Genomic DNA, 25,168 nt, shown 5'->3' with positions numbered 1-25,168 from the left:
TGACCAGTAGATATCACATCCTTACATAACTGAAACGTCCTTTGCCCTTTTTTTTTTAGTATCACGACTGAAGAGAAAATATTAACAAATTAATTAAAATTATTTAATTACAAAATAGTTTTAACTCTTTCTTACATAAGCTCGATAATACCTGCCACAAGCACCACGCCTAAGGTTGGAAAGCAATCGTTATACCCACGTCAGCGCCGAAATCCACGCAGTGGTGACCAACGGGCGTGCTGCTCGTAGACTATTAGGTGCCACGCAAGCACCACCGATGCAGATGTGAATGGGTCCCATAACGTCTCCTGGAATTGTCGTGGGTGTTTTGTTCAGAGATATTCTAATTTTATTTTATTTTATCTATTTTAAAAGCGAATGATTTGATTAAAAAGTGATTTTATTTAATAAAATAAAAATAATGACAGGGCAATCACGGTTGGAAACCGGAAGAAGAGAGGAACCGTAATAAGGCAAGAGCTTCGCCGTCACGTCGCCCACCGACGCCCAAATCTTAATTTATTTTGTTTCCATAAACGATCGCGATTTCGAACAGCGAGCAAGCGATTGGGCGCCCCAAAGTTAATTCTTTGAAGCGAAGAATTGGAAAGAAGCGTAACAGGAATCCCTCCAATCCCCCCATGGCGGAGCTGGCCACGACGAAGGCGGCGACCGAGCAGGATGAGAAGGCCAAGAAAGGCGGCGGCGGAAGAGGCAAAGGGCTCCTTCTTGGGCGATTCGAAGTCGGGAAGCTCCTCGGCTCCGGCACCTTTGCCAAGGTCTATGTCGCCCGCAACGTGCGGACCGACGAGCTCGTCGCCATCAAAGCCCTCGACAAGGAAGCCATCCTCAAGGGAGGCCTCGTCCCTCACATCAAGCGTGAGATCTCCATCCTCCGCCGCGTGCGCCACCCCTACATCGTCGAGCTGTTCGAGGTCATGGCTACGAAAACTAAGATTTACTTCGTCATGGAGTACGTCCGCGGCGGCGAGCTCTTCTCCCGGGTCTCCAAGGGCCGCCTCCTTGAGGACACCGGCCGCCGCTACTTCCAGCAGCTCATCTCCGCCGTGGCCTTTTGCCACGCACGCGGTGTCTACCACCGCGATCTAAAGCCAGAGAACCTCCTTGTGGACGAGAAAGGTGACCTAAAAGTCTCCGACTTTGGGCTCTCCGCAGTCGCCAGCCAGATTCGAAGCGATGGCCTTTTCCACACCTTCTGCGGAACCCCGGCATACGTCGCGCCCGAGGTCCTCTCCCAGCGAGGCTATGACGGCGCCAAAGTTGACATTTGGTCTTGCGGCGTCATTCTCTTCGTGCTCATGGCCGGCCATCTACCCTTTTACGACCGAAGCGTCGTGGCCATGTATCGCAAGATCTATAAGGGCGTCTTCAGGTGTCCCCGATGGTTCTCGCAGGAACTCATCGACCTCCTACACCGTCTACTCGATGTTAATCCCCAAACTCGGATCACCATCCCCGAGTTAATGGAGAATCCCTGGTTCAAGAAAGGGTTCCGCCACATTCGATTCTATATTGAAGACAATGAGCTGCATAGCATAACTGAACCAGAAGATGACCAATTGCGGAATGTTGATGAACCTAGTCGGGAGGATGAGCCGTACGAATCGGGGTCTGAGTCGGACTGCTCAGTTGCTTCTTGTCCGGCTACTTTCTCGGACGATCTTCGTGAGCCGCTAGGGCTGCCGAGGCCGCCGAGCCTTACAGCCTTCGATATCATATCTTTCTCCAAGGGGTTTGACCTCTCTGGACTGTTTGAAGAAACTGGGGAGATGACCAGGTTTCTTTCCAAGGAGCCTACGTCCAATATTGTATCAAAGCTAGAGGAGATTGCGAAAGCTGCAAACTTTAAGGTAAGGATGAAGGATTGCAGAATCTTCTTGGAAGGGACAAGGGAGGGGGAGAAGGGCCCGTTGACTATTGGTGTGGAGATATATGAGCTAACCCCTTCAATGGTGGTGGTTGAAGTGAAAAAGAAGGCTGGGGATGGAAAGGAGTACGAAGAATTCTGCATCAATGAGCTGAAGACTGGCTTGAAAGATCTAGTCTATGAGTCGCCACCCGTCGCAAAAGCCAGTACCAGCACTGGATAGGCAAATTTAGTGCAGTAAGATCTCAATTTTTTTTGTCTTTCCTTTTTATTTTTATATTTTGAACACACCACCTTCATGATGGTCGACGCATTGGTTAAAACATTGCAAAAATTCTCTGTTTTCAATTTTGGCAGTTATGTATTCATCCATGATTAATAGATTAATAAAGTTCAGGGTCACTGATTTGTTATATGATGCTCTTGGTCCTTCCATGATTTTTTAGTTCAACTATTATCGTGGCTAGCAATTTGCTGTATGATGCTCTTGGTTCAATCTCTACACTTTGATTTGAAGGAGCAATTTATCCATCTTATATTCTAAGGAGCATATACTAAGTGTCATATATGAAAGTTTTAGATTTTAGGGTCAATGGCCTTCAACAGCAGCGTTTAAAAACTTAGTATCCTATTTTATTTGATACATGTGCACATTTGTTTTAGCTAATTCTGAATTAGAATTTCTCATGGTCTCAATTTGCTCTTGTGGGCATGGTGGATTATTGGGTCCTGATCATGAATTAACTTTGTAAATAGTATTATCCTTTCTCTTTGTTGCAAGTATCAATTTGTATGGGAACTTGCTTTGGTTTAGATATTTTGCATTCCAAATTTAGTTTGTTGGTAGTTCTTATTGCAAAACCAACCTGAAAATTTTTCAAAATGCTTGATGTGAAGTGTTAGAAGGATGGAGGTTGGAAAAAACTAGATTGGCTTCATTAAAGCTAGAGCAGATATTTAGAAGAAAAAAAAAATCAAAATTGCATCTTTACCATTTCCACTCTTATTGAATTACAAGTGCAATAAGCACGTGGTTAATCTTTTATCATGCCCACTATCTTATCTAGCATATGCAATAGGAAGGTTATGATGTTTTACAATGACTGAGCACGATATGTTCTGTAATATTGGTACTTGGTAGATTTTTCTATTCACCTGGTTTAATTTATTATTTCTGTTATCTTATCTAACATAAACAATAATGCAACCAGGTTACTATGTTTTTTTGATGGCTGAGCACATCAGAACATCTTCTGTAATGTTGGTAGGCTTTTTGATAGAAGAGTACAGGCTGAGAAGATAGGAGAGGTGGGTTCTAATTTATCTTCTTTCTTTATTCATGACATGCTAATTTAACACATGAACTCGTGAACTAAAAAAATGTGGAAATTCTTATTTAGGGTTTTGGATTCCAATTCTTGTGCTGTGAGAGGTAGTTGCCATGTCAGTGTCATGTTTGTTAATACAAATTCTAACTGGGAATGGATATTAAGGATAACAATGTTGCTATCTTATCTTAGTAAAACAACATTATTGTTTCAGATTACAATGTTATTCTGATTGTGTTTAATGTCTTGTTCTCTCTGTTTCTTTTTTTTAATTGTTCTGTAGGATTCTTGATCTGAAAGCATCACTGTTTATTATGCCAAAATGATACTGGAGCGCCACCGACATCACTGGTTTCTGATCATTACTTGGTGTGCAAAGCTTGTGTAGATAGTGCTAATTGTTCTTCAAAAGTCGAAACAATGATATTCAAACCCCTACCTCTCCATTTATCAACAGCTACAATACAATAATTGGGGATGGTACTCTTTATTGTGCAATCTTTTATCTTTCAATTTTTGCATTTGGCTCGAATTGGAATAAGCATGATTATCTCGATGAGTCTTCTTGAATCATGAAGCCAACAAAGAGGTAGGACTCCCCCTGTCAAAGCAGATGCTGCATTGTGTTTAGATTGCGAGAGATTGTTTGCAATTTTCTTCATTCTCATTGCTCGTGCAGGAGCAAATAGTCATCGTGTTAACTTTTTCTCTATAATCAAACAGTCTTCATCCAATAGGATTTCCTGGATACTTGCATGATTCTTGTATATTATGATGTAGGTCAGTATGTTTTTTGTGTGTTTAGACCTAATATGTAGTAGTGCCCGGAGTCGTGTATATCTGCTTTGTTATATGATTGTGTGAATATATTTTGCAAGAGTTTTACAGCTACAAACCAGATCAGCATCGTTGCAAAGGTGATGAGATTCATGAAACTGACCCACCCTGCGTGGTTGGCACAAACATGGCTACGAAGATGATCATGCTGCAGCTGCTGCTCAAGGAGAAACTGTCTGTATTATCCTTCAAAATTAATTGGGCAAAGTTAGAATATCTAAATTCTTAAAAATAAAATCAGATGAAGAAATCTGCTTCGCTCACTGTTCTTTCGGAATATATATACGCGTAATTATGTTTTTTTATAAAATATTTATTTTCATTAATTTTATTTTAAGAAAAACAAATGGAGACTTAGTTTGGAGGCGGCCCATGAATCCTTTTTGAAGCCCAAACGCCTTTTTTATACGCGAGAAGAATTTAATTAGTTCTATTCTTTCTTGCAAGCGAAATTGAAGAAAAACAATGGCCAGGCGATCACATCTGACGGAGATCGGGTGCATCGCCTGCGACGAGCTGTCGGAGGTCGGCGCAGGCGAGAGAGAGGGGTGGCTTGATGATCCTTCCCTCCTCGCCGCTCTCCACCACTACACCCTCGCTCTTGCCTCCGCCACTCGCCCAATTGCCCTCGTCCTTGGTTGGGACCACGATCATCGATTCTCCTCCTCCGCTGTCCGCGACCCTATCAAGATTCACCCGGTGTTGGCTCCGTACGACGGCCGTATTACCGCCCTTGAGTGGCTTCCCTTCGGTGACATCCTCGCTCTAGCACTCGGCACCTCTGCCGGACTCCTCCTCATCTACTCTGTTGGAGGCGATCTGATCCACAAGCAGGTCAATGGATTTCCATTTTATCCTTTATCTCCTCGATCTTATTCAGGATTGATTTGGTTATTTTGTTTTCCTTCTGATTTGTCCGCAGCCTGACATTATTTGTCTCGTAGCTTGTTCATACAGGGCATATATTGAGGCTTAGATTTCGCCAAACTGCAAAAGCAGCTGGAATTGGAGAAGGTTCCATTTCTGAGGAACTCTGTGTGGTATTGCCTGGTGTTGTTGCCCGCTTTGATGGCTCGGATATACGGGTAGAAATTCTCTCTTACCCTAACTTAACTAAAGTACAAGCTTCCTCTGTTGACTGATCATCTTAATCATGTCATTATGATTTTCCGCATCTTCGGCTGAGTTCATTTCAATAAAATGATTTCTCGTAGGGTTTTCCCTATATATCTACAATTCAACTTTCGCTTTGCAGAGTTTACTTCATAGATGGTTTCAAAAGTCCGAAACAGGAATGTGGGAGAATAGGCTTAATAAATTGGAGTCAGAGGATGATGAAACTTCATACGGGAGGATTCCTTTTCAGGTTTGGAATGTTAGCAAGTTTGGAAGTTGTGTTGACGCAGCTATCACAGGCATAATGCCGCCGCCACTCTTGGAGCTCCAGGTGAAGCGTCATCCTTTCTAGCATTTTTCAATAAAGGTTTCCCACCATATTATGTGAACTGTGCTGGAAGTTGCCTGAGTTGATTCTGATATTGAATTCAGCTGTCTTTATTACTGGGCAGTCAAGTCAGCGCTTCTATTGTGCGATTACCATTGGAGATGATTCTGTGATTTCTGCATATAGGTATGCTCAACTTAATTTTGCATATGGTGGATTCGGATATTCCAATATAGTTTTTTGGGTAATTGCTTGTATGTTGCTATGCAGGCTTTCGGAGGATAGGAGTAGATCTTTAGTTGGAACTATCCTCTCAAAGGTTGTCCCTGTTACATTCTCAACCATTGCATCATTTTCAAAACTGATATGGCGAAATGAGTCTAATGCAACAAGGAAGTCCCGCCCAACACCTCAGTCATTTGCTAAAGGTTAGTAGTTAGTTATTCTTATTTCATTCTCCAAGTGAACTCACAAGTCTCTTACATATGTCCAAGCTAAACTGTTACATTGCTAAACATCATTAATTGTTTATATATATGAAGAGTTGTTGTGTAACCAGAGGTATGATAAGAGAATTACTGCATAAACCATGTGACAAAATGCTTATTTTTTATGTCAATGATAGTTCTCATTAGGCCTTTTTGAACTGGCACGGTTAACCTGTATGTGTGGCAGAATGGGAAACTAAATCAGTGTTATTGGATTGAAATGCTGGCCTATTAGTTCTTATGTGTGGCTCAGAGTTGGTTTCACTTTCCATAGATAGCTATTCTTGTTTAATGCAGCTAGGTTTACTTTGATGCCAATTTTTCTACTCCTTAACAAAATGTACCTGAATTACATTTACATAGCCAAATTCTTTTAAGGAAGTATATCATTCAAGACCTTATCAATCAACTTAATAAATATGCCGTTTCCAATTGAAATAATGAACCAAAATAGCATAGTTCAAGAAAAGTAGCTGACATTCCTAAGAAATATCAATGGTAGAAAAGTATGTGGTTGTTTCTGTTTGATGTGGATGAAGCTGCAGATATGTATTACCATTGTGGAGGCGGATGAAGTTGGTACATTTTTTTTTCCTTTTGACTCTTGATGGAAGGACCTTAAATCAACTACTGGAAAAGGAAGCTGAGGAGTTTTTACCTCTGGCCAAACAATGAGAGCAGGCCCCATTATTGATCTCGAACTTAGTTGTTTTTTTTTGTTAATACTTAGTGATACCCAGTTAAATTGTTGGGTTTTGGCTTCACGGTTTTGATTTATAGATGTGTTGAAAAGGCTTAAAAATTATAATTTCTTTACTGAGAAGTACTAAATAAAGTTAATTGAGGCAATGGTTTACTTTAATCACATGCATATCTATGCTCAACTAGCAATCTGTAGAAGTATGAGCAAACTAGTAGCATTGGATCTTTATAAATTAACTACAACTTGCAAAATCACATACACACTAATTAGTATTTTGACACTGCCATAATCTTAGCCGATACTGGAGATGTTTCCACTATGGAATGAGACCTGATGGTTATGTGAAAATCATTTTCTTTAATCCTACCAGTCTGTGTATAGTTGCAGAGTTTTCCAATCTGCTATTTCTCAAACAGTCAGTTTAACAACACATTATTAACCAGGACTAAAAGTCTGGGGAAAATACTGATATTTCTGAATTAACCATGTGAATAAAGTGAGGGTAGGATTATAGTTGTCCTTGAAAGAAGCCACCCTGATTGAAACTCTTTGTCGGAGTCTGAGAGTTAGGTTCTGAGGGACTTAGAAGTTATAATCTCCACGTCTATCATCAAGCTTGGGCATACTTTGCAGTTTGCTCATGGCTCCACCTTGATAAAACCGTCATAATATGGCCAACCCAGAAATGTATCTCTTGATGCCATAGTTGTCTGAGATCGTTGATATTGTGGAATAGCTTCCATAAGATCTTGTTGTAATCCACAAGATTAGCTATCTTCTAGTGTTGATAGACAACAAAAGCATGGTTAACCATATTGATCAATTATATAAGATCTTAATATATAGAAAACAGGAACTTATAGTGGTGATTAGAAAATACCCAATGAAGACATACAGAAACTCAGGTGTACGGTTCTCAGTTGTGATATATTTTTGAAACCTTATGGTTTCACATGTCATCTTTCCACAAAAATAGTAATTGGTTTTTTTTGGAGTTCCGTTTTCATGGTACTTTTTTTGTCTCATTCATTACTTAGCTTGTTAAGGAATGAAGTCTTCATATATGAAATGGTCCATATCTTCTGTATGAAACGTGCCTTTCTGACTCATTCTATATTTTGCTGCAGCATCTCCTTTAACTTGTCTTAAAGATACACGAAGGAAGGGAGAGAAACTCACATTGTCTCCAAGTGGTACCTTGGCTGCGATAACAGATTCTCTCGGAAGAATTCTGTTACTAGATACTCAGGCACTTGTAGTTGTGCGACTGTGGAAGGTTTCCGTTTTCATTGGTTGAATATGACAGAATTGTTTAGACCATCCTATACCCCTTTCAGTTAGAAATGATATGTATGAAATTTCTGCTTTCAGGGATATCGCGATGCTTGCTGTCTTTTTGTTGAGATGCTAGTAAGCAAAGATAGAGCATCATCGAGTTCCAGTAATTATGAATATACAAAAAGCGACTATTGTTTGTGTTTAGCAATTCATGCACCTCGCAAAGGAATAATTGAGGTATTGATCTGTTTCTTTAATGAGTTTTGGTCTTCATATTCTTGTGAATGTTAATACACAAATAATGAACGAGGCATCATAAGCAATTCAAAACCATTTGTTCTTGTTTGTACTCGGCAAGAGTGGAAAAAGATCTGGTGATCATGTAAGATGAATCTGATTTTACAGATTTGGAAGATGCGAACTGGGCCTCGGCTTCTAACAGTCCCGTGCCCTAAAGGAAGCAAAATTCTTCAGCCATCCATTAGGTCTGGATCCTCGTCCCAATCGCCATATATTCCCTTGGAAGTTTTTGTCCTCAACGGAGATTCTGGACAAATATCTGTTCTAAACCGATCGCTTCCTTGATATTGGTAAGAAACTCGATTTCTGAGTACTTTTTTAATCTCCATTTACTAGTATTTGTTGTGATTTTGTATATTTCAAGCACAAATTCAACCTTATTCAAATGATAATCTGTTGATGTGATTGATAATACTTTTTGGTGGGGTAATGTTCCTGAGGCTTTTTAAATTATTATTATTTTTGTTGTTATTACGAGTGCAAGTCAATGCATTAACTTGCTCCTTCCTAATTAGTAGAATTATGGCACGCAAGCAATTATTTGAGAAAACCTCCGATTTATGGCACGCAAATAAATTGTGGCTTATTTTTAATATTTACAAAATTAACACCTTTATGTCAAATGAGATGATAGTTAAGGGTGAAAAAAAATCCATTTTCTTCTTATAATTTACTTTCTTTTTTTAAAATTCTTTTTTAGTATTTTAACATCATCAAATATTCTGGGAGTGTTGTAATTTGTATATATTTGATTATTAACATAATTTTTACGATAAAAAGTAGTCTGTTATAATTGTGATACCAGTTTTTTAAAGATAAATCAACGATATGAATTGGTGTATCTGATTTGGATCGATAAATTGAATTGAATAAATTCGAAAATTTACCTCGTACGTTTATTCAGGATTTGAGTTGGGTTCTCTGCATATAATATATATATTAGATTTGTTATAATGCTTTTTCTATATTAACATTTTGTTATTTAATGTGAAAAGTGTTTTTTTTGCAATATTTTAAAATAAATAAATAAATTTTAAAATCGATTCTACTCGGCTCATCTTTGAAAAAAATCAGATTTGTATATTCATTATTTATATATTTTTTTCATATTCAAGTTCGGTGACAAGAATTTCAATTATAGGTTGTAAATTACCGTGTCATTTAGCGGGGTTCGATCGAATTTCTCTTTAAATCCAGGTTGAATGGAGCTGTAATTAGATTAGAGTTTAAAAAATGTGGATATTTTGAAAATATCCGGAGCTGAGTGGGAAAACGAATTAATTATTATTATCTAACTAATTCTTGGATTGATATATCAGCTAAGCCATGCATGCCCCTGACCTGGCTGGCTGCGTGCATGACAAACCTTCCAATCTGCCCACGCTCGTCGACGTCTCCAGCAGTCGACGAGTGGCGAACTCTTGGATGCTTTCCAATCCCCAATGCATGCTGCATGCTTTATCCGACGACTGGCTTCCCCTTCGCATCATCCGATCCTGTTTGGTTTCCTTTCCTTTCCTTTCCTTTCCTGCCAATTTACACTTCTCGCCTACTTTAATCAATCAACCTGCCTAGCTCCAACTACTGTACTCCGTTACCTATTATCTCCATCTCCACCCTCTGCCTGCATTCAAACTGATGAATGTGGCATCTCACAAGTATATATGCCAAGAGCAACCATATTCTAGTACAGTTATTTTCATCATTTTGTGTCACCATTCTATAGTCTATACGCTATTTTATATATAATATATGCATATCCATTTACATACAGTATATATATGTGAAGAGTACCTAGAGAGCACAGCATCACCAAAACCTTTGGCGATCGAGTAGTCAAAAGCTATAATATCAACACTGTGGCGATGTGTCTCTCGTCTGCTCCAGCTACGAATATATACATATACTAAACACATGCACAAAGACTAGCTAGCTACTTGGTTAAGAGAAGAGGCGTCTCAAGCCGTTGGCTCTAGACGAGGAGGCGGCGCCTCCGGCCATCTCCTCGGCGATGTTGGCGAGGGCCCTGAGGTTGCATCGCACGATGGTGTCGGCGAAGAAGCAGGTCTCCTCCCCGGTGTTCCCCTGCGGCACGTCCACCACGTAGGACTCCACCACCACGGTGCCCTCTCCCCGGCCGTGCAGCGTGATGGTGGACCGGTAGTTGGCCAGGCGATGGTCCCCGCCAAGCACCGTGAAGCTCATCAGGTGTCGCTCCTCGTCCAGCGCGTCCAGCCGCTCCGTGCTGGTCTCCGCGGGGAGCCCAGACACGACGGAGACCTCCCGGACGCTGCCGACGCCGCCGTCCCCCGTGCGCAGGTCGCAATCGCGCAGGAACTGCTTGTAGTCCTGCGGTCGATCGAAGCGGCGCACAAGCGACCACACCACTGGGACCGGCGCCGCCACGTACTGCACGTTCACCGAGCTACACTGCCCCGGCGCCGTCCGCCGGCTGTGGTACCGCCGCACCACCTCCTGCGTCGCAGGGCTCGCCGCCACTGGGCTCGGCAACAGAGGCATAGCATCAGTTCGATCCTTATCGTTCCATTCCCACTTCGCCTGGCCCATCTATTTATAAACCGTAAGCCTTTAGGTTGCGCATGGCGACAAGACAAGGCGTGTCCGTGGGCCAGCCGCCCTCGGAACCGCACCCCCTCCCCTGTTTCCTATTTTCTTACTCTTACTCCGCCATTATGTATTTCATTAAACAGGGCCAGAATCCGCTGCTCCAGCTCCGTCTCCAACCAGGGTTATCTACGATTGCCATTGGTCGTTGACGGGGCGGAGGCATCAGCTAGCATGAAGCTTGGGGGGTTGGGTTCGGACCGTGGACACGACTTACAGGCTTAGTTAGGCTGGTTGCCAGTTGGGAACGAAGGCATGCATGAGGCACCAGTGCATGCGTTACAAAATGGTGGAATAAATGGGAGGGGGACAAAAGATCGAGTGTCAGTAACCGAAATGGTGGGGATGCGCCTGGGCTGGGCAAGTTCAGCGAACAGATGACGTGGCACCCACAATGTCCAGCGCAAACCAACGCGCTCGGTGGGTGGGAGCTTTTTCACGCGCAAGGCCCCGCGCGCCGCACGTGACGTGGGAGCTCTCCCAGCGAGATATAGATCGCCTCTCCCGCCACGTATCGGAAGAGTCGGGAACCACGACAAGTCGACCTCGTGGGCTCCCCCCTCCCAAGCTTAACTTTTTTATTAAAAAATAATTTTTAATTTTGAAATCTCCATTTTGCCCCTTCAAGTGATGTGTCGCTTCGTAGTGATGCTAGAAGGACTCTGAGATTGGTGTCGTTTAGGTGTTGACACACAAAAGGGTAGAACTATAAATAAATTAAATATTTATAAATAAATTTATCGGTTGATTTTATAAGAATTTATTTATGATCATTTAATAATTAATTTAATAAATAAATTTAAATACATATGTAATTAATTTATTAATATTTATGATGAATAATTTGTTTATAATTCTTATAAATAAAAATTATGAACCGTTTCATTATCAAATTTAAAATAAATATTATAAATAACTAAATAAATAGATTTATAATTTCCAACACATAAGTAGCTTATAATATAAAACACACTAACCAATTAAATGATCTTTAAAATAACTTTAAATAATGAAACAAGCTTATTGATGATATTTAAATAATTAACTAAGCTCGAATTAAATTTAGGCTTAGTTTGCTTTGAGTTGATTATGTTATCAAACAAACTTAAACAACATCAAATTTATATTGGCTTGATTTGCTTTCATCAACAACAATAACAATGAAGAAGACATTTCGAAGAAAAAACAAAAAATAATAATGATAGTTCTAAAAAATTAGTAAAATCAAGGGTAATGATGAAAATTTTCTCTTTGGAATAATCACAAAATCGTAGTTTATTAACCCATAAATACAAATTAACATTTTATTTTTTAAAAAATTAAAAATTCTAGAGAAAATAATCATTCGGTTTGAATAATCGACAATTTGCTGCTTAATGAAGGGCCCAATAATGTGAAGTTTCAATTGGCCGTTTCTAATGATTTTGCTTTGCTTTGTTCTTTGTTTTTTTTATTTATTTATATTTTTATTTTCTCCTGAATGCTTAAATTTATGAGAGAAATGGACAACCAAAAGAAACCAATCCATTAAACAAATATAAGATATGAAGGAATCAAATAAGGGCGGGCATATACCAAACACAACACATGGACGATGAAAAGTCGATATCATTTGGTTGTATGGTTCTCATCGAACACCTCCTAGCTATTTCTGTTCAATTGGATTAGCATCGACCACATTCGCGTCACATGGCCGGATCACAAATTAAAGACGAGCCAACTAATTAAAGAACCCTACACAGTAAAAAGTTAGAGGAGCTTTAAATTAATTAAGAAGAGTCATGGTCAGGCCTGAATTGAGTCAGCGATGAACAGAGTTCTGGATTTAGAGGATAAACAAACACTATTTTTGTTTTGTTTTATTAAGGTGTAAAATTAAGATTGTGCTAATTTTCCTGAAACTTTATGAATTATAGAGATCAAATATACATGATGATAAAATAAAGTTAGAGAAGGAAGGACGATAGCTACCTTAAGGGGCCCTAAGACAGAATTTAGACGAATGGCACAGTCACAATATATATGACTAAAGCTGCTGTCATCACTTGACGTTTGTTTTGTGAGAATTCGAAACACTGTGGTACTTGTACAGTTTATAAAATTGACGTGTCTGTACTTATTGGCTTGGCTTGGCTCACTTGACAATTAATATACTTACAATTACTAGTATTCTTTTAAGATCAGACCCATCTCTTTTATTATATTTATATATATATATATAGTGCATATAATTAATGTAGTATTATATTTGCGCACTATATATAACTAAAATGTAGTGGCTAGATTTGCATTAGAAAATTTTGGCTCAAAGTATAAAAAGAACTTTCCTCTTAAAAAATTATATGTTTTAGTGAAAAAAAATAAAAGAGTGAGATGAGATAGGGGCATTGGATAGATGGAGAAAACGTTCCTAGTCACATCATCCACTGATCCACCATAAGCAAAAGAAAGAAAGAAAGAAAGAAAGCAAAGAAAGGTATGAACATGATGATGCCATGTTTCCAAGAGGCATGCATGTTTATTTATCTCACTGTCGTAATTATTTGACCATTTATAATTCTAATCTTTCTCCCCTTCTGCCTGGAACAGCAATGAAACATAAAGAGACTTTCATTCATTCTCCCATTCGATCGCTTGATAATTCCCTTCCCGTCCCTTCCCTTTGCTCCTTCCTTCCTTCCTTCCTTCCATTCCTTTCCTTTCCTTTCCTTTCCTTCCATCGAAGGGAAATAAAAATATAATCGAGGAAGAAGCAGAAGAGAATTATGAAGGAAACGATCCGTTGCTGCATCTCCTGTATCCTCCCATGCGGCGCCCTCGACGTCGTCCGCGTCGTCCACGCCGACGGCCGCGTCGACCAAATCGTCGGCGCTGCCACCGCCGCCGACGTCATGCGGGCCCACCCAAACCACGTCCTCCGCATGCTCCCCTCCGCCTCCTCTTCCTCTCCCAACGCCGCCGTCACGCTGCCGCCCACCGCAGACCTGCACAGGGGCAAAATCTATTTCTTGGTTCCCGCGCCGCCACCGCCCCCGAAGAAGGCCGGCGGGTCCGGAACACGGAGGCGGCGGAGGAAGAAGAAGGAAGCGGCCCTCGACGGCGACTTGAATGGGGAGGACGAGAAGGCGAGGCTGCTGCTGGTGAACGAGAGGTACTTATCGGAGATCATGTCGGAGAGGGCGGCGCCGGACGGGCGGCGCAGGGGAAGGGCGGCGGTGTGGCGGCCGCACTTGGAGAGCATCTCCGAGGTCTCCCCCTCAAATATCAGTAGTGATCTTTGAGCATTATAAATCGATCGTTAGTTCGTTATCCATGGATCCTAGCTATTTTAAATTCGAGTATTTAATTATCTTGTTAATTTGGTTTTCAAACTTCCCATAATCTCAAATCATTTCCTCGTTTTTGTGTTAGACAGATTATTGATTTGTACAATAAGTAGAACTAAGCCATATATATCTATCGCATACATAATAAATAAAACATGCATGTAATCTCGTTTTCTGCATATATATCATCTTGTAAATAATTAAGTTTCTCATCATCTATATAATCCTGCGCAATATTAAAATTATAGAAACAATGGAATATATATATATATATATATATAACAATTAAAAGAAATGATGTTTTAATAAATAATAGAGGGAACAGATTGGTAGATATAATTAGAGAGATAGAGAAAGGTGGCGACTCACATGGGAAATCCCTTTGCAAGCTAACACAGACACACAATTAATGGAGGGGAGCTCTCACTGGGTAGCCTCTCATCATCATTGTCTAATTAAAATAATTACTGTTCTTGGAATCCTATTAAATCTATGCCTTCAGACCATCATTCCATGTATTGTTGAATTAATATATAAAAACATATCGTTAAGTGATCAAATTTTAAACTGATCCAATTGAAATTAAAAGTACTAGCTAGAGAGGGATCCATGCATTTTATTTCAAAATCCACATGGAAATCAATCACTCGACATGCATGATGTATATGGCCCTCCTGGCACAGCTCTCTTGGCGAGCTAAGCAAGCTAGCTAGAAGTGGTGCTGAGGATCTGGCCCTCCTGGCACAGCTCTCTTGGCGAACCGTCGATGCTCGTAAAATTCGGAGCTCTGTTTATGTGGGCGTGAGCGTGACTGTAGTATCATGGTTACTACTATACTTGCCTGATCTGCCTTCGCCTTTGCCCTGACTTCCAAAGCCGTGGGCTTCCTGCAGTCTCTGCAGCAGCACCTGTGATCGCCAGTGCTGCCCAGTACTGCCATGAATGCTGCAGCAGCAAATACGAGTATGAGCAAGGAGGACACCACCAGTATTACTGCCCTCATCTTCCGATCGAATTAATTGCTACCCTTGTCTACTCTAGCTAGCTAGCTGATTGTGCGGCTTGCTGAATCATAATTCAGTAAGGCCTGGGAGGTTTGTTCGTATTTATAGAGAGATCGATATATGTAGCTAGCTAGCTAGCTAGTTGCATCATGCATGTGCCTAATTTCCTAGTATATAGATATATTAATTAATATCTACTGATGATGATCGAGTTAATATTCGATGAAGTGCTAGCTAGCTAGTTTCATATATTTAATTTCTTTTTTGGTGAAAGACACCAGAATTATATATCAAACACAAATTAAATTCTGGTGTGATTCGCAGACAATAAAATAATGTGCGGCCCTTCATCGAACTAATTTATATGTAATGTGTCGGAGTTAACATATAATTGGTCGGATGGGATCCATGCACTCGATCGCCTGATAGATTCTGTTGATTTAGGACGACCTCGTTTATGAAATTTGTCGCCGTCTGATTGGAGTGAGTGATCTATAATAGCTCAATTCCAACTGTAAATTCGGACGTTAATTAGTACGTAGCTTAATTAATTCTCAAGAACACGAAATATATCTATTAATGTTTCACTGTCTTTGTGTAATGTAAGGTGAATTCGAAACTTAATCTACAGTGCTCAGATGGATGCGCATTAAAAAAAAAATCACACAGTATAATATTACAAGGAAGAGGCCAAATTAAAAAGTAAAGTTTGGTTTCTTAGGTATCGTGTGTATCCTTTTTTGTCTTGACGTTAATGACCAGGTGTATTTAATCATTAAATCGACCAATTTAACTGGTTTCCATTGCCTGAAGTGGAAACGCAGTCGTGTTCATTTTAAGATTAAGATTAGTTTAAGAAGAGTGCAATGTGTTTTGTAATGCAAGTTGGAGCTCTGTGTGGAATGAGGGCATGAGCTAGCTAGTTTAGTTATCGTTATTATATCGTTTAATTAAAAAGCGTGATCTTCTAATCGACCAGGAAAAAGCGAAATCTTATACACGTCGAATTACACGAGAATCGAATGAGCTGCTTCTTTAATTTGCATCCCCGCTATATGCATGTATATAAATAATTAATTTATAGGAAGTTAATCAATCTATTGTTAATTACGATATTCTAAATCCTCGCGATTAAAATGATAAAATTATCATGATACGAAAGGATCAGTGACTCATGTTAAATCACGAGCACACCTAAATTGGTGATCCTATAAACTGTAAATTTAGTTCGTATAACATAAATCCTTAGTTTCGTTTTAGCAATTCATTCGTTGCCGGCTGGACAACTTGTATCCTGATACAAACTGTCATAGTTTATGCCCTCTCACCTGGAAATTAGTCTACATGAAGTTGGGAAATTGTGAATGAGAGACCACACAATTCTGAAAATATCATCCATGATTGAAACCACTGTTCCAATAGTCTCTTTCAAATTTGCTGCCCTGCTGATTGAGTTGCCAGGCTATGTGTCGCATCCAGTATCCATCTCCGGCAGGCAAGCATCTGTTTCAACATTGAGCAGAGCAAAAAGTTGGTGGACCTCCTTTATAGGCATCATTCTCCTTGGCCAGCCAAGTGATTGGTCCACCTTTGGAGGGATTATTATTATTATTATTATTATTATTATTTTTAATTTTATTTTAAATAATTTAGATTATTAGATTTCTTCAGATTGATTTTGAAGGTATACGACCTTCCTCTAATTCGATTACTGGTGTCAATCCGACTCAGCCACTTTCCCGCATAAAATTGATCATGTCAGGCGCAACCTAGCTAAATGGGCTGGGCTGGGCTGGGATGGCCTGTGGCAATCAAGCTGAACTCGGGACAGTGCCGATGATTGGCTGGGGCTGCGATCAAACTTAACCCATACAAAATTAATCGATTGGTGTTTCGAGTTTTAGATGCATCTGTTTACTCGTCCACAATGTTGACTTAACGCTAAGTTTGAGAGGATGAGGAAAATATGAGGAGTTGATAAATTTAAATTAAAATATAAATGATGAAAAAAGAAATTAAGAGATTGCAAATTAATTTAAATAACAATAGAAAGGAAGGGAGCATTTTAGGGGAATTTTAGTTATTATTTAATTTAAAATAATTTAATAGTAAATTAATAAAATTAATGTTATAATTTTATGCATTTTAATTTATTATAAATAAAAGATGTTTTAGATATATGAGATATTGAAAAATAATAATAATCCGTGCCGGATCAAATGCGTGCACGTCAGAATTTAAAATAACTCATCAATTCATAACTCATTTTATGTTGATTCAATCCCAACCTAACTTAAAAATTTTCATAGGTATGAATATCCTATTTAAGATGAATATAGATATAATTAACGATCATCAGTAAAAAAAAAGAAGAAGAAGATCGAATCAGAAAAAAAATTGCTCAGACGAAACTTGTACAAAAACACTTACTACGAAATTAATGCGGCTTCCAACCCAATTATCGCGATTCATCATGTGATCCATATGTTATCCAACATGCCGGTTTTAATTTCCCCTTCACTTTTAGTCAATTTTCCATTAATGTTTTAATAAAAAATCGAAGGATCAAGTCAACATTCTTGACGATTCTGCGTCTATGTTGAATGATAAAATTCTGAAGAGATCCCAATTCTCAGTAGAATTACAAACGGCGATTCGTCACCCGTCGATTATCCTCTTTCCGCCCTCTAACCATCCCCGACCGCCGCCATGTCTGATTCGATACCGCCGCCCGAGCAGGACCGCAACAGCTCCTACGACATGAGCTCCGGCATCCTCGCCACCGGCCTCATCTCGCTGGCGCTCGTCCTGGCCGTCCTCGTCTTCCTCCACATCTACGTTCGCTACGTCCTCCGCCGCCAGGTTCCCGCTGGTGGCGGCAACCGCCGCCGCCTCATCGCCATGGACCTGTTCCGCTTCAACGCAATTATCGCCAGCATCGACCAGCACCCGGGCGCCGCGGGGCTAGACCCCGGTGCCATCGCCGCCCTCCCGTCCTTCCCCTTCCGGAAGACGACCCGCGGGGAGGAGGAGGCCGCAGGCGGCGGAACAGAGTGCGCTGTGTGCCTCAGCGCTGTGGAGGAAGGGGAGATGGTGCGGCGGCTTCCGGCGTGCAAGCACATGTTCCACGTGGGTTGTGTCGACATGTGGTTGGCATCGCACGTTACCTGCCCGGTTTGCCGCGCCACGGTGGAGCCGATTCCGGCCAACGCCGAGGCGGTGGAAGTCGGAGAACCTTCTCTGCCGGCGGCGGCGGGGGCGTCGCAGGAAGGGTCGTCGGGGGTGAAGGAGGGCGGGTCGTCGGCGTCGTCGCGGTTTGCTTTAAGCGCGTCGCTGAAGAGGATGGTGAGCCGGAGCCGGTCGTCGTCGAGCCGGCGGGCGCCGGAAGAATCAACAGAAGATTTGCCGTCTAATCTGGAGAGATTGTGATTCAATTGTAGCAGTTGACAGTAAGATTCGTCCAATAATTATTTTGTATATTATGATTAAATTTTCTCTTATTTACTGCTGCTGTTCGATGGCTATACACGACACGTTAGGTAAATAATTAATGGGTTTTTTATGAGAATAAAATTATACAGGGATATGTATATATATATATATATATATATTTGGATTTCTCAATTTCATATTTAATTTTAATGGGACGATGAATAAATTAATGGTGGATGTGGATTGGAGAATCCAAATTGACAACTCAATAGTCATCATCAAATATTGTCAAATGCTAGCTTTATTTTAGCAGCTTTAGGTAACTATCAAATGTCAACGAGTTACAGCTATTCTATAAATGACACTGTTATGAAGCTTCGAAATTTTCAAATCAAGCTAAATTTCATTTTTTTTTCCTCAAATCAAAGTATCTATCACAATTTCTACATAAAAGTACATATAAATTATAGCTTTATAAAACTGAGTGTATTATATATTTTATTAGTAAAAATGATTGTATAAAATAAATTTTTAAAAGTAAGCCCCTTGACTTTTACAAATATAACAGAGATACGGATGTAAGTGACAGTCGTGAATTGTTGGCTTCTTATTAGTACAGCTATTAATCTCCCTGGCTGACATGTTAATTAGGAATTTGTTCGTATTACCTCAACGAATCTAAATTGTTAAAATATAATTATAGATTAATGCCGCAATTGGGCCCACAAATTGAATTTCGGCCCGATAACAAGCCTAGTTATTGGTTAGATTAGAGGGCCGGAGTTTTGGATCTCAGCATGGCATGGCTGATGGCTCTGCCTCCGTGTTAGAGGTGTTGAATGGGATGTGCTAAGATTGTCCGGCTCAAGTCGAATCGTGTCTAGCATAGCCCGAGAAGAGATACTCTTGACTTAAGTCTAACATGAACTCGAGCAAAATTGAACCATGTCATGTCCAATACGAATACAAAATAACATAATCATAAGACATGCTGTCTTGTCGTGGACTCAGAGCGAATGGTGTTGCCACACAATGAAGCACGTTAAGGATCGGGGTTTGCCAAACAAGGTTTATGCTAATGTTTGCATCGGCAAATAAATGGATGCTAATGTTTGCAATACGCCCAATGTACCAATTCCAGCGACTGAAGCCAGTTTGTTTACATCGGCCGAATCAGAAGGCCATCAAGATTAGCTGAAGCAGACAAAAGAGATATTAATCGGAAGAAAAAATAAATAAAATTAAAGCGAAAGGAAGATAATGAATAAAGGAAAGCAAAGGAGACAAATTGGGGCGGTACATGTGATCGACAAAGCGAGGAGGAGTGTGGGCACAGCACGCGAACAAACACTGCACATGCACACCTCCATCATTTTAATCTCCCTTCCCAACTTGCAAATTATAATTTATTTTATTTTATTTTTTGCATTGAAAGCGAGAATTATTTGAAACAGCTCATCCCCAGCATCCTCCGCATCAATCTGTTCATCGCGTCAATCGTAAATTTGATTAAAATTCTTCGAAAATCAAAGTTAATCAAGCAGTCGAATTAATTATCAATAACATGAAAAGGAGATGCGTGGGTAATGTGGATATATATGATGAGGCAATGCAACAAATTGGGTCACATCAACGGCACGTGGTGGCAGATTCCTGCCTGCGTCGCGCTTAAATTTTAACTGTCGCTCACCGGCCACCGTCGATCCCCTCTCAAACTCCCTCCACTTCCTCACAGCTGTTGCTAGCTGTCTCCCTCATCAATTCCTCCTCCCTCGTCGCTTCAAATACAAAACCTAATCGACGAATTAAGTGTTGTCAATTATCCTCCGCCGCCGCCGCCGCAGCTTCTGAAACAGCATGTACGTGCGGAGATCCGCCGCGCAGCTCCCACCGAAATCGCCAACCGCGGCGTCCAATTACTTGCCTCGCCACGACCCTTCTGCCGCAATGCTGGCGGCTGCGCAGCAGCCTCCCACCTGGGTCGTCGACGAGTTCCTCGACTTCTCCGCGGCGCGGCGCGGCCACCGCCGCCGCTCCGCCAGCGACTCCGTCGCCTTCCTCATCGACGAGGCTGGAGGATTCGACGACCGCCTCGTCGACGAGGACCAGCTGATGTCCATGTTTTCGGACGAGCTAGTCCCGGCGCCGCAAACGACGTCTTCCAGTACTGCGCCGTCGGACCACAACAGCGTCAACGAGGAGAAGACGACGGCGCCGGCGCCGGGGATCGAGGAGGCGCAAAGCCTGTGCAAAACGGAGAGCGAGACCGCCGGATCTGAGCAGCCGGCCGTGGACCCCAAGAGAGTAAAGAGGTACTGATACCAACTATAATTCCGATTGATCTTAAGTCGTAATTGATCGACGAATTGAAATTCACGAGTTGAATGAGTTCACGATGGATCAATGGATCAGGATTTTAGCAAACAGGCAGTCAGCGCAGAGGTCGCGAGTGCGCAAGCTTCAGTACATTTCCGAGCTGGAGCGCAGCGTCACTTCGTTACAAGCACGTATAATTTGCAATCTGTACAATTTAAGCTTCGACGACTCTAATTATAAAATCTCGCAGAGTGAAGTTTCGGCGCTGTCTCCTCGGGTGGCGTTCCTCGATCACCAGCGCTCCATTCTGACAATGGGCAACAGCCATCTGAAGCAACGGATTGCGGCGCTGGCGCAGGACAGAATTTTCAAGGACGGTGAGTGCTACCTCCTTGACAATTAATTATCAAATCAATACTCCTAATCATATTAAATTAAGCTTAATGTAGGAGGTGTTCTTTTATATGCTGGCTGCAGCGCATCAGGAAGCGTTGAAGAAGGAGATTGAGCGACTAAGGCAAGTGTACGAGGAGCAAAATCTGGATAACAATCATAAAAGAACAGCAGCTTCCGAACCGGTCGTCGCTAGCTGCTCCAGAGAAAGAATTGCTCTGCTGACAGAAGAATGAAGAATTGCTCTGGATAATGAACTGCCAAGGGAAGCTAGCTAGCGATTGTGAACTGCAGTTGGTTTCTTCTCTGTTTCGAGTGATCAGTAATGTAGGCATTAATTGTTTAATTGTGCATTTGTTTGCTTAACTGTATTCATTTCCATTGTGTTGGGAAATATTTGTACCGTGTACTGCTTCAGATTGTATGTTTCTTTGGGGGATAATTAAATGTTGAGAACTAACGAGAGGTGTCACTGGATTTGAGTCTAGCTGCGTTGATTCATTCTAAAGCAGAGTCAAAAACACACACACAATAATTTGCTTTCTTGAAAACTCCACTTCTTTCATTTTCCTACCTTTCTCCTCGTGTACGCAATATATATGTTTTTTTTTGTTGTCTTCGTTATGATCATGAAATAATTTGCTTTTATTTTTATTAAATTACTACTATTTTTCAAGTCCATCCAAAATCAAAATTCAACTTGACTTGCTGATCAACTAATTAACATATAAAAGACTTTTAAGTTACCTCCAATTTAGCCTGAACGAACTTCAATTTTACATAAATTTTAAATTTTAAATGCATAAACTTATGCTGATACAAACATAGTAAAGATGATATAAAATATCTTTAAATTAATAAATAAATCAGTTAACGACATAATGCTGAGATGCTCAATGAGCGGTCTATAACAAGCTTTAATTTTTGTAAACAAAAAAAGGGTTTTAATTAATATAACAATTTATAAATCTATATATATATATATATAATATCTTACAAATTGAGATACAAATGAGTTTATGTGTAATTAATTATATTGTATGAACTTAAAAACTATGACCCGTTAAACTTATTTAAGTGTGGTAAACAATTATAACCACATACTGGATCAAAATTCAACTTCCTGGAGCGTTGAAGTGTGGTAAACTTCTTAACCCATTACCATCTCAGATTGCAAGAAATTAAACATCTAATTTATATTTTAAAATTATATTTCAAGTCAATTTTGTGTTTATTTATGCAGAACACAAATTAGCCCGTTTAGTCATTAATTAATCAATCCCTTAACTTAATTCAAAATTTAATCATCACGTGGGCGATCATCCTTGTCAAGTAACCTTTGCATTTTGTCGACGATCCTACGAAAGCAATAACATAACCGATAAACACCGACGACGTTGCTTGCCTTAATTATATTCATTACTTCCCATAACAAGAAGGAATTGGTGGACTAATTCGGATTTATTAATTTAAAAATGTAGGCATTGTTCAAAATTCGTAATGCCCTTTCATTGCAGAAATGATTAAATTTAAGTTAGCAACTTGTTAGAATTTTATTTAATTTTAATAAGATATCCAAAATTTTAATATTCTGATCGCAATCTGATGAATCAGCAGGATAAAACAGTAAAAATAGTGATGTCAAAGGTCTTAAAGAGAGGGAAAATGTTAAAAATACCTATAACACTGTGATGAGAATTAAAATAGACACCAAAAGAGTTCGGTGTGATCATTCTAACATTCAAGTTAACATAGGAATTTTAAAAAATGAAATAGTATAATAGTGAAAGAAGAAGAAAAAGAAAAACAGAACAGTGTTACCCTTGTGTGCTTTCTTCAGGATTTATATATTTGTTGAAAAAAATATTTCCACGTCGGTGATAATAAGAGATAAGATCTGTTAGTCGTTACTTGCTTCATTCACTAGCTATCATGTGTATCCAGGAGAGAATCTTGTGGATTAAATCTAACATCCTTATAGTTGTTCCTCTATTCACTCATGATGCTATGTTCAGGAATATTCACAATAATCGTCAGTAGACCCTTGGGGATAATTAGATTTTGAAAGAATCATGAAGTTTGTATTCTTTGGAGTCGGAGGGTGGCCGAGCTGATGGAGAGTCGAGGAGGCTATATCTTCTGAGAGTCGGGATGATTGAATTGATGAAAAAGTTGAGGAGGTTGTGTCATTTGTAGTCACGGTGATCAAGTTGATGAGGGAGTTGAGAATGTTGTGTCTTCTGAAATTGGGATGACCGAGTCGATGAAGGAGTTAAGGAGACTGTGTCCTTTGGACTCGTGATGACTGAACAGATGAAGGAGTCAAGGAAGTTGCATGTGTTCTCTAGAGTCGGGATGATCGAGCCGATGAAGGAGTTAAGGAAGTTGTGTTCTCTGGGGTTGATGTGACATAACTGATGAAAAAGTCAAGGAACTTGTGTCCTCTATAGTCAAGGTAACTAAGTTAATGAGGGAGTCAAAATGATTGAGTTGATGAGGTTATGTCCTTTGGAGTGGGGGTTGCCAAATTGGTGAGATAGTCGAAGATGCTGTGTCATCTGAAGTTAAGGTAGTCGAGTCGATGAAGTTGTCGAAGAGATGGTGTTATCTAGAGTCAGGGTGCTCTAGTCGGTGAGGTAATCGATGAGGCTATGTCCTATAGCGTCAAGGTGGCCGAGTCAATAAGGAAGTTGTCCTTCAAAGTTAGAGTGCTCGAGTCGTTGAGATAGTCGAAGAGGTTATGTCTTCTGGAGTCGAGGTGATCGAATTAATAAGGGAGTCGATCAGGTTATATCTATGGAGTCGAGGTGGCCGAGTCGGAAGTTGAGAATATCATTTTGACTTCCATGTAAGTTTGACTTTGACCTTCCACTTGGCTTGACTTTTAACTTAATTATGCCACGTCTTTCAGCATATCACTTAATAAAAAAATACCATCTCGAAAACTGTTCATTGATGGTCTATCCTGTCCTCTTGGGCCGTCGTCTGGCCCACTTGAGCTCCGCCAATGACCAATGTTTTTGGTGGACCCTCACATTAAGGATCGACCATACATTATATCGAAAAATTAACATAATATATCAGCAATTAATCATGGCAAGCAACTTTTATTTATTTATCAATGTGCTATATATATATCAGCAGAAAAAGCACAAAACACAGTTAGATGCCGAGTTTTTGAATTGGGCTGAAGGGGACATAGGACTTCAAACCAATATAGGGCAACAAAATACTTTACATTGCATAAACTGCAGCAATTGAAATGACACTCTGAATATTCGATCCGTTTGCAATCCAACCAATCTTGCTTTTGAGAAATAGCTGAGCTAAGCGATGAAGACAATGTTTATTTAAATTGAAGGTTCTCTAAAGTGTTTGCATATCAGTATTCAACAGCAATTGCACAACGCCTCCTAAATGCTATTTATTATTAAATCTAAATATGTGAACGATATTAAAAGTATTGTTGGTATGAGATGCTAAACCATAACTATTTTTCAGGATACTTATTTCATGTAATGACGTTTATTAAGTGTAATTATTTATTTTTAAATTATTGCACCGCAGGCAGCAATGCAATAATTAAAAGGTGGGACCCATGTCGAGCCTAAAGAAGAGTGCGTCACACCTGTGCTGTGCGCATCATAATAATCCATCGAAGCTGTGATTGCGCGTGAGCCGTAGCCCATTGCTCGCTATAAATTAAAATATTATATTTTACAAAAAAACAATAATAGATCGGAGGTTTTCTTTTTTTCCTTTTTACGGCGCTCTTTGTTTTTAACCTTTTCATAAGTTTGTATTAT

The 25,168-nt window shown here is 40.1% G+C and overlaps 6 protein-coding genes across 7 annotated transcripts; 5 read left to right on the top strand and 1 right to left on the bottom strand.

Moving 5' to 3' along the window:
- The first annotated feature begins 546 nt into the window (after positions 1 to 546).
- Positions 547 to 3,955, top strand: LOC141831610 (CBL-interacting serine/threonine-protein kinase 12-like). Of its 2 annotated transcripts, XR_012602078.1 has the most exons (3): positions 547 to 2,125; positions 3,100 to 3,196; positions 3,500 to 3,955. XR_012602078.1 is itself a non-coding variant. In XM_074719009.1 (2 exons), the coding sequence occupies exon 1, from the start codon at positions 642 to 644 to the stop codon at positions 2,109 to 2,111; it is 1,470 nt and encodes a 489-aa protein (XP_074575110.1). In that variant the 5' UTR covers positions 547 to 641; the 3' UTR covers positions 2,112 to 2,125; positions 3,500 to 3,955. The 2 variants fall into 2 exon arrangements, 1 of the variants encoding a protein (XP_074575110.1); XM_074719009.1 differs by lacking the exon at positions 3,100 to 3,196.
- Positions 3,956 to 4,503: 548 nt separating this feature from the next.
- Positions 4,504 to 8,678, top strand: LOC141846547 (uncharacterized). The gene is made up of 8 exons (XM_074734590.1): positions 4,504 to 4,887; positions 4,998 to 5,138; positions 5,309 to 5,500; positions 5,622 to 5,683; positions 5,768 to 5,925; positions 7,816 to 7,964; positions 8,060 to 8,203; positions 8,372 to 8,678. The coding sequence occupies exons 1-8, from the start codon at positions 4,519 to 4,521 to the stop codon at positions 8,549 to 8,551; spliced, it is 1,395 nt and encodes a 464-aa protein (XP_074590691.1). The 5' UTR covers positions 4,504 to 4,518; the 3' UTR covers positions 8,552 to 8,678.
- Positions 8,679 to 10,207: 1,529 nt separating this feature from the next.
- Positions 10,208 to 10,786, bottom strand: LOC141837898 (abscisic acid receptor PYL12-like). Its single transcript, XM_074725269.1, has one exon. It carries the CDS (start codon positions 10,784 to 10,786, stop codon positions 10,208 to 10,210), a length of 579 nt encoding a protein of 192 aa, XP_074581370.1.
- Positions 10,787 to 13,519: 2,733 nt separating this feature from the next.
- LOC141830002 (uncharacterized) lies at positions 13,520 to 14,224 on the top strand. Its single transcript, XM_074717786.1, has one exon. It carries the CDS (start codon positions 13,657 to 13,659, stop codon positions 14,170 to 14,172), a length of 516 nt encoding a protein of 171 aa, XP_074573887.1. The 5' UTR covers positions 13,520 to 13,656; the 3' UTR covers positions 14,173 to 14,224.
- Positions 14,225 to 17,819: 3,595 nt separating this feature from the next.
- LOC141813457 (E3 ubiquitin-protein ligase ATL41-like) lies at positions 17,820 to 18,676 on the top strand. The gene has a single exon (XM_074701427.1). The coding sequence runs from the start codon at positions 17,931 to 17,933 to the stop codon at positions 18,648 to 18,650; it is 720 nt and encodes a 239-aa protein (XP_074557528.1). The 5' UTR covers positions 17,820 to 17,930; the 3' UTR covers positions 18,651 to 18,676.
- Positions 18,677 to 20,373: 1,697 nt separating this feature from the next.
- Positions 20,374 to 21,728, top strand: LOC141839671 (basic leucine zipper 19-like). Its single transcript, XM_074727477.1, is given in 5 exon segments — positions 20,374 to 20,965; positions 21,066 to 21,156; positions 21,220 to 21,346; positions 21,447 to 21,555; positions 21,557 to 21,728. Coding segments are annotated over 5 exon segments (813 nt in total). The 5' UTR covers positions 20,374 to 20,510; the 3' UTR covers positions 21,588 to 21,728.
- The last annotated feature ends 3,440 nt before the right edge of the window (positions 21,729 to 25,168 follow it).

This window comes from Curcuma longa, chromosome 1, assembly GCF_044706935.1.
Source record: "Curcuma longa cultivar G26 ecotype Majalengka, Jawa Barat chromosome 1, ITB_CL_G26_1.1, whole genome shotgun sequence".
In the NCBI taxonomy this organism is placed as follows: domain Eukaryota; kingdom Viridiplantae; phylum Streptophyta; class Magnoliopsida; order Zingiberales; family Zingiberaceae; genus Curcuma; species Curcuma longa.
This window is presented reverse-complemented; position numbering and strand designations above follow the sequence as displayed.

Coding starts and splice junctions, on each gene's coding strand:
- LOC141831610 (XM_074719009.1), top strand. CDS start 642: ATGGCGGAGCTGGCCACGACGAAGGCGGCGACCGAGCAGGATGAGAAG.
- LOC141846547 (XM_074734590.1), top strand. CDS start 4,519: ATGGCCAGGCGATCACATCTGACGGAGATCGGGTGCATCGCCTGCGAC. Junction 4,888..4,997: donor GCGATCTGATCCACAAGCAG/GTCAATGGATTT, acceptor TTTGTCTCGTAG/CTTGTTCATACAGGGCATAT. Junction 5,684..5,767: donor TCTGTGATTTCTGCATATAG/GTATGCTCAACT, acceptor GTTGCTATGCAG/GCTTTCGGAGGATAGGAGTA.
- LOC141837898 (XM_074725269.1), bottom strand. CDS start 10,786: ATGCCTCTGTTGCCGAGCCCAGTGGCGGCGAGCCCTGCGACGCAGGAG.
- LOC141830002 (XM_074717786.1), top strand. CDS start 13,657: ATGAAGGAAACGATCCGTTGCTGCATCTCCTGTATCCTCCCATGCGGC.
- LOC141813457 (XM_074701427.1), top strand. CDS start 17,931: ATGTCTGATTCGATACCGCCGCCCGAGCAGGACCGCAACAGCTCCTAC.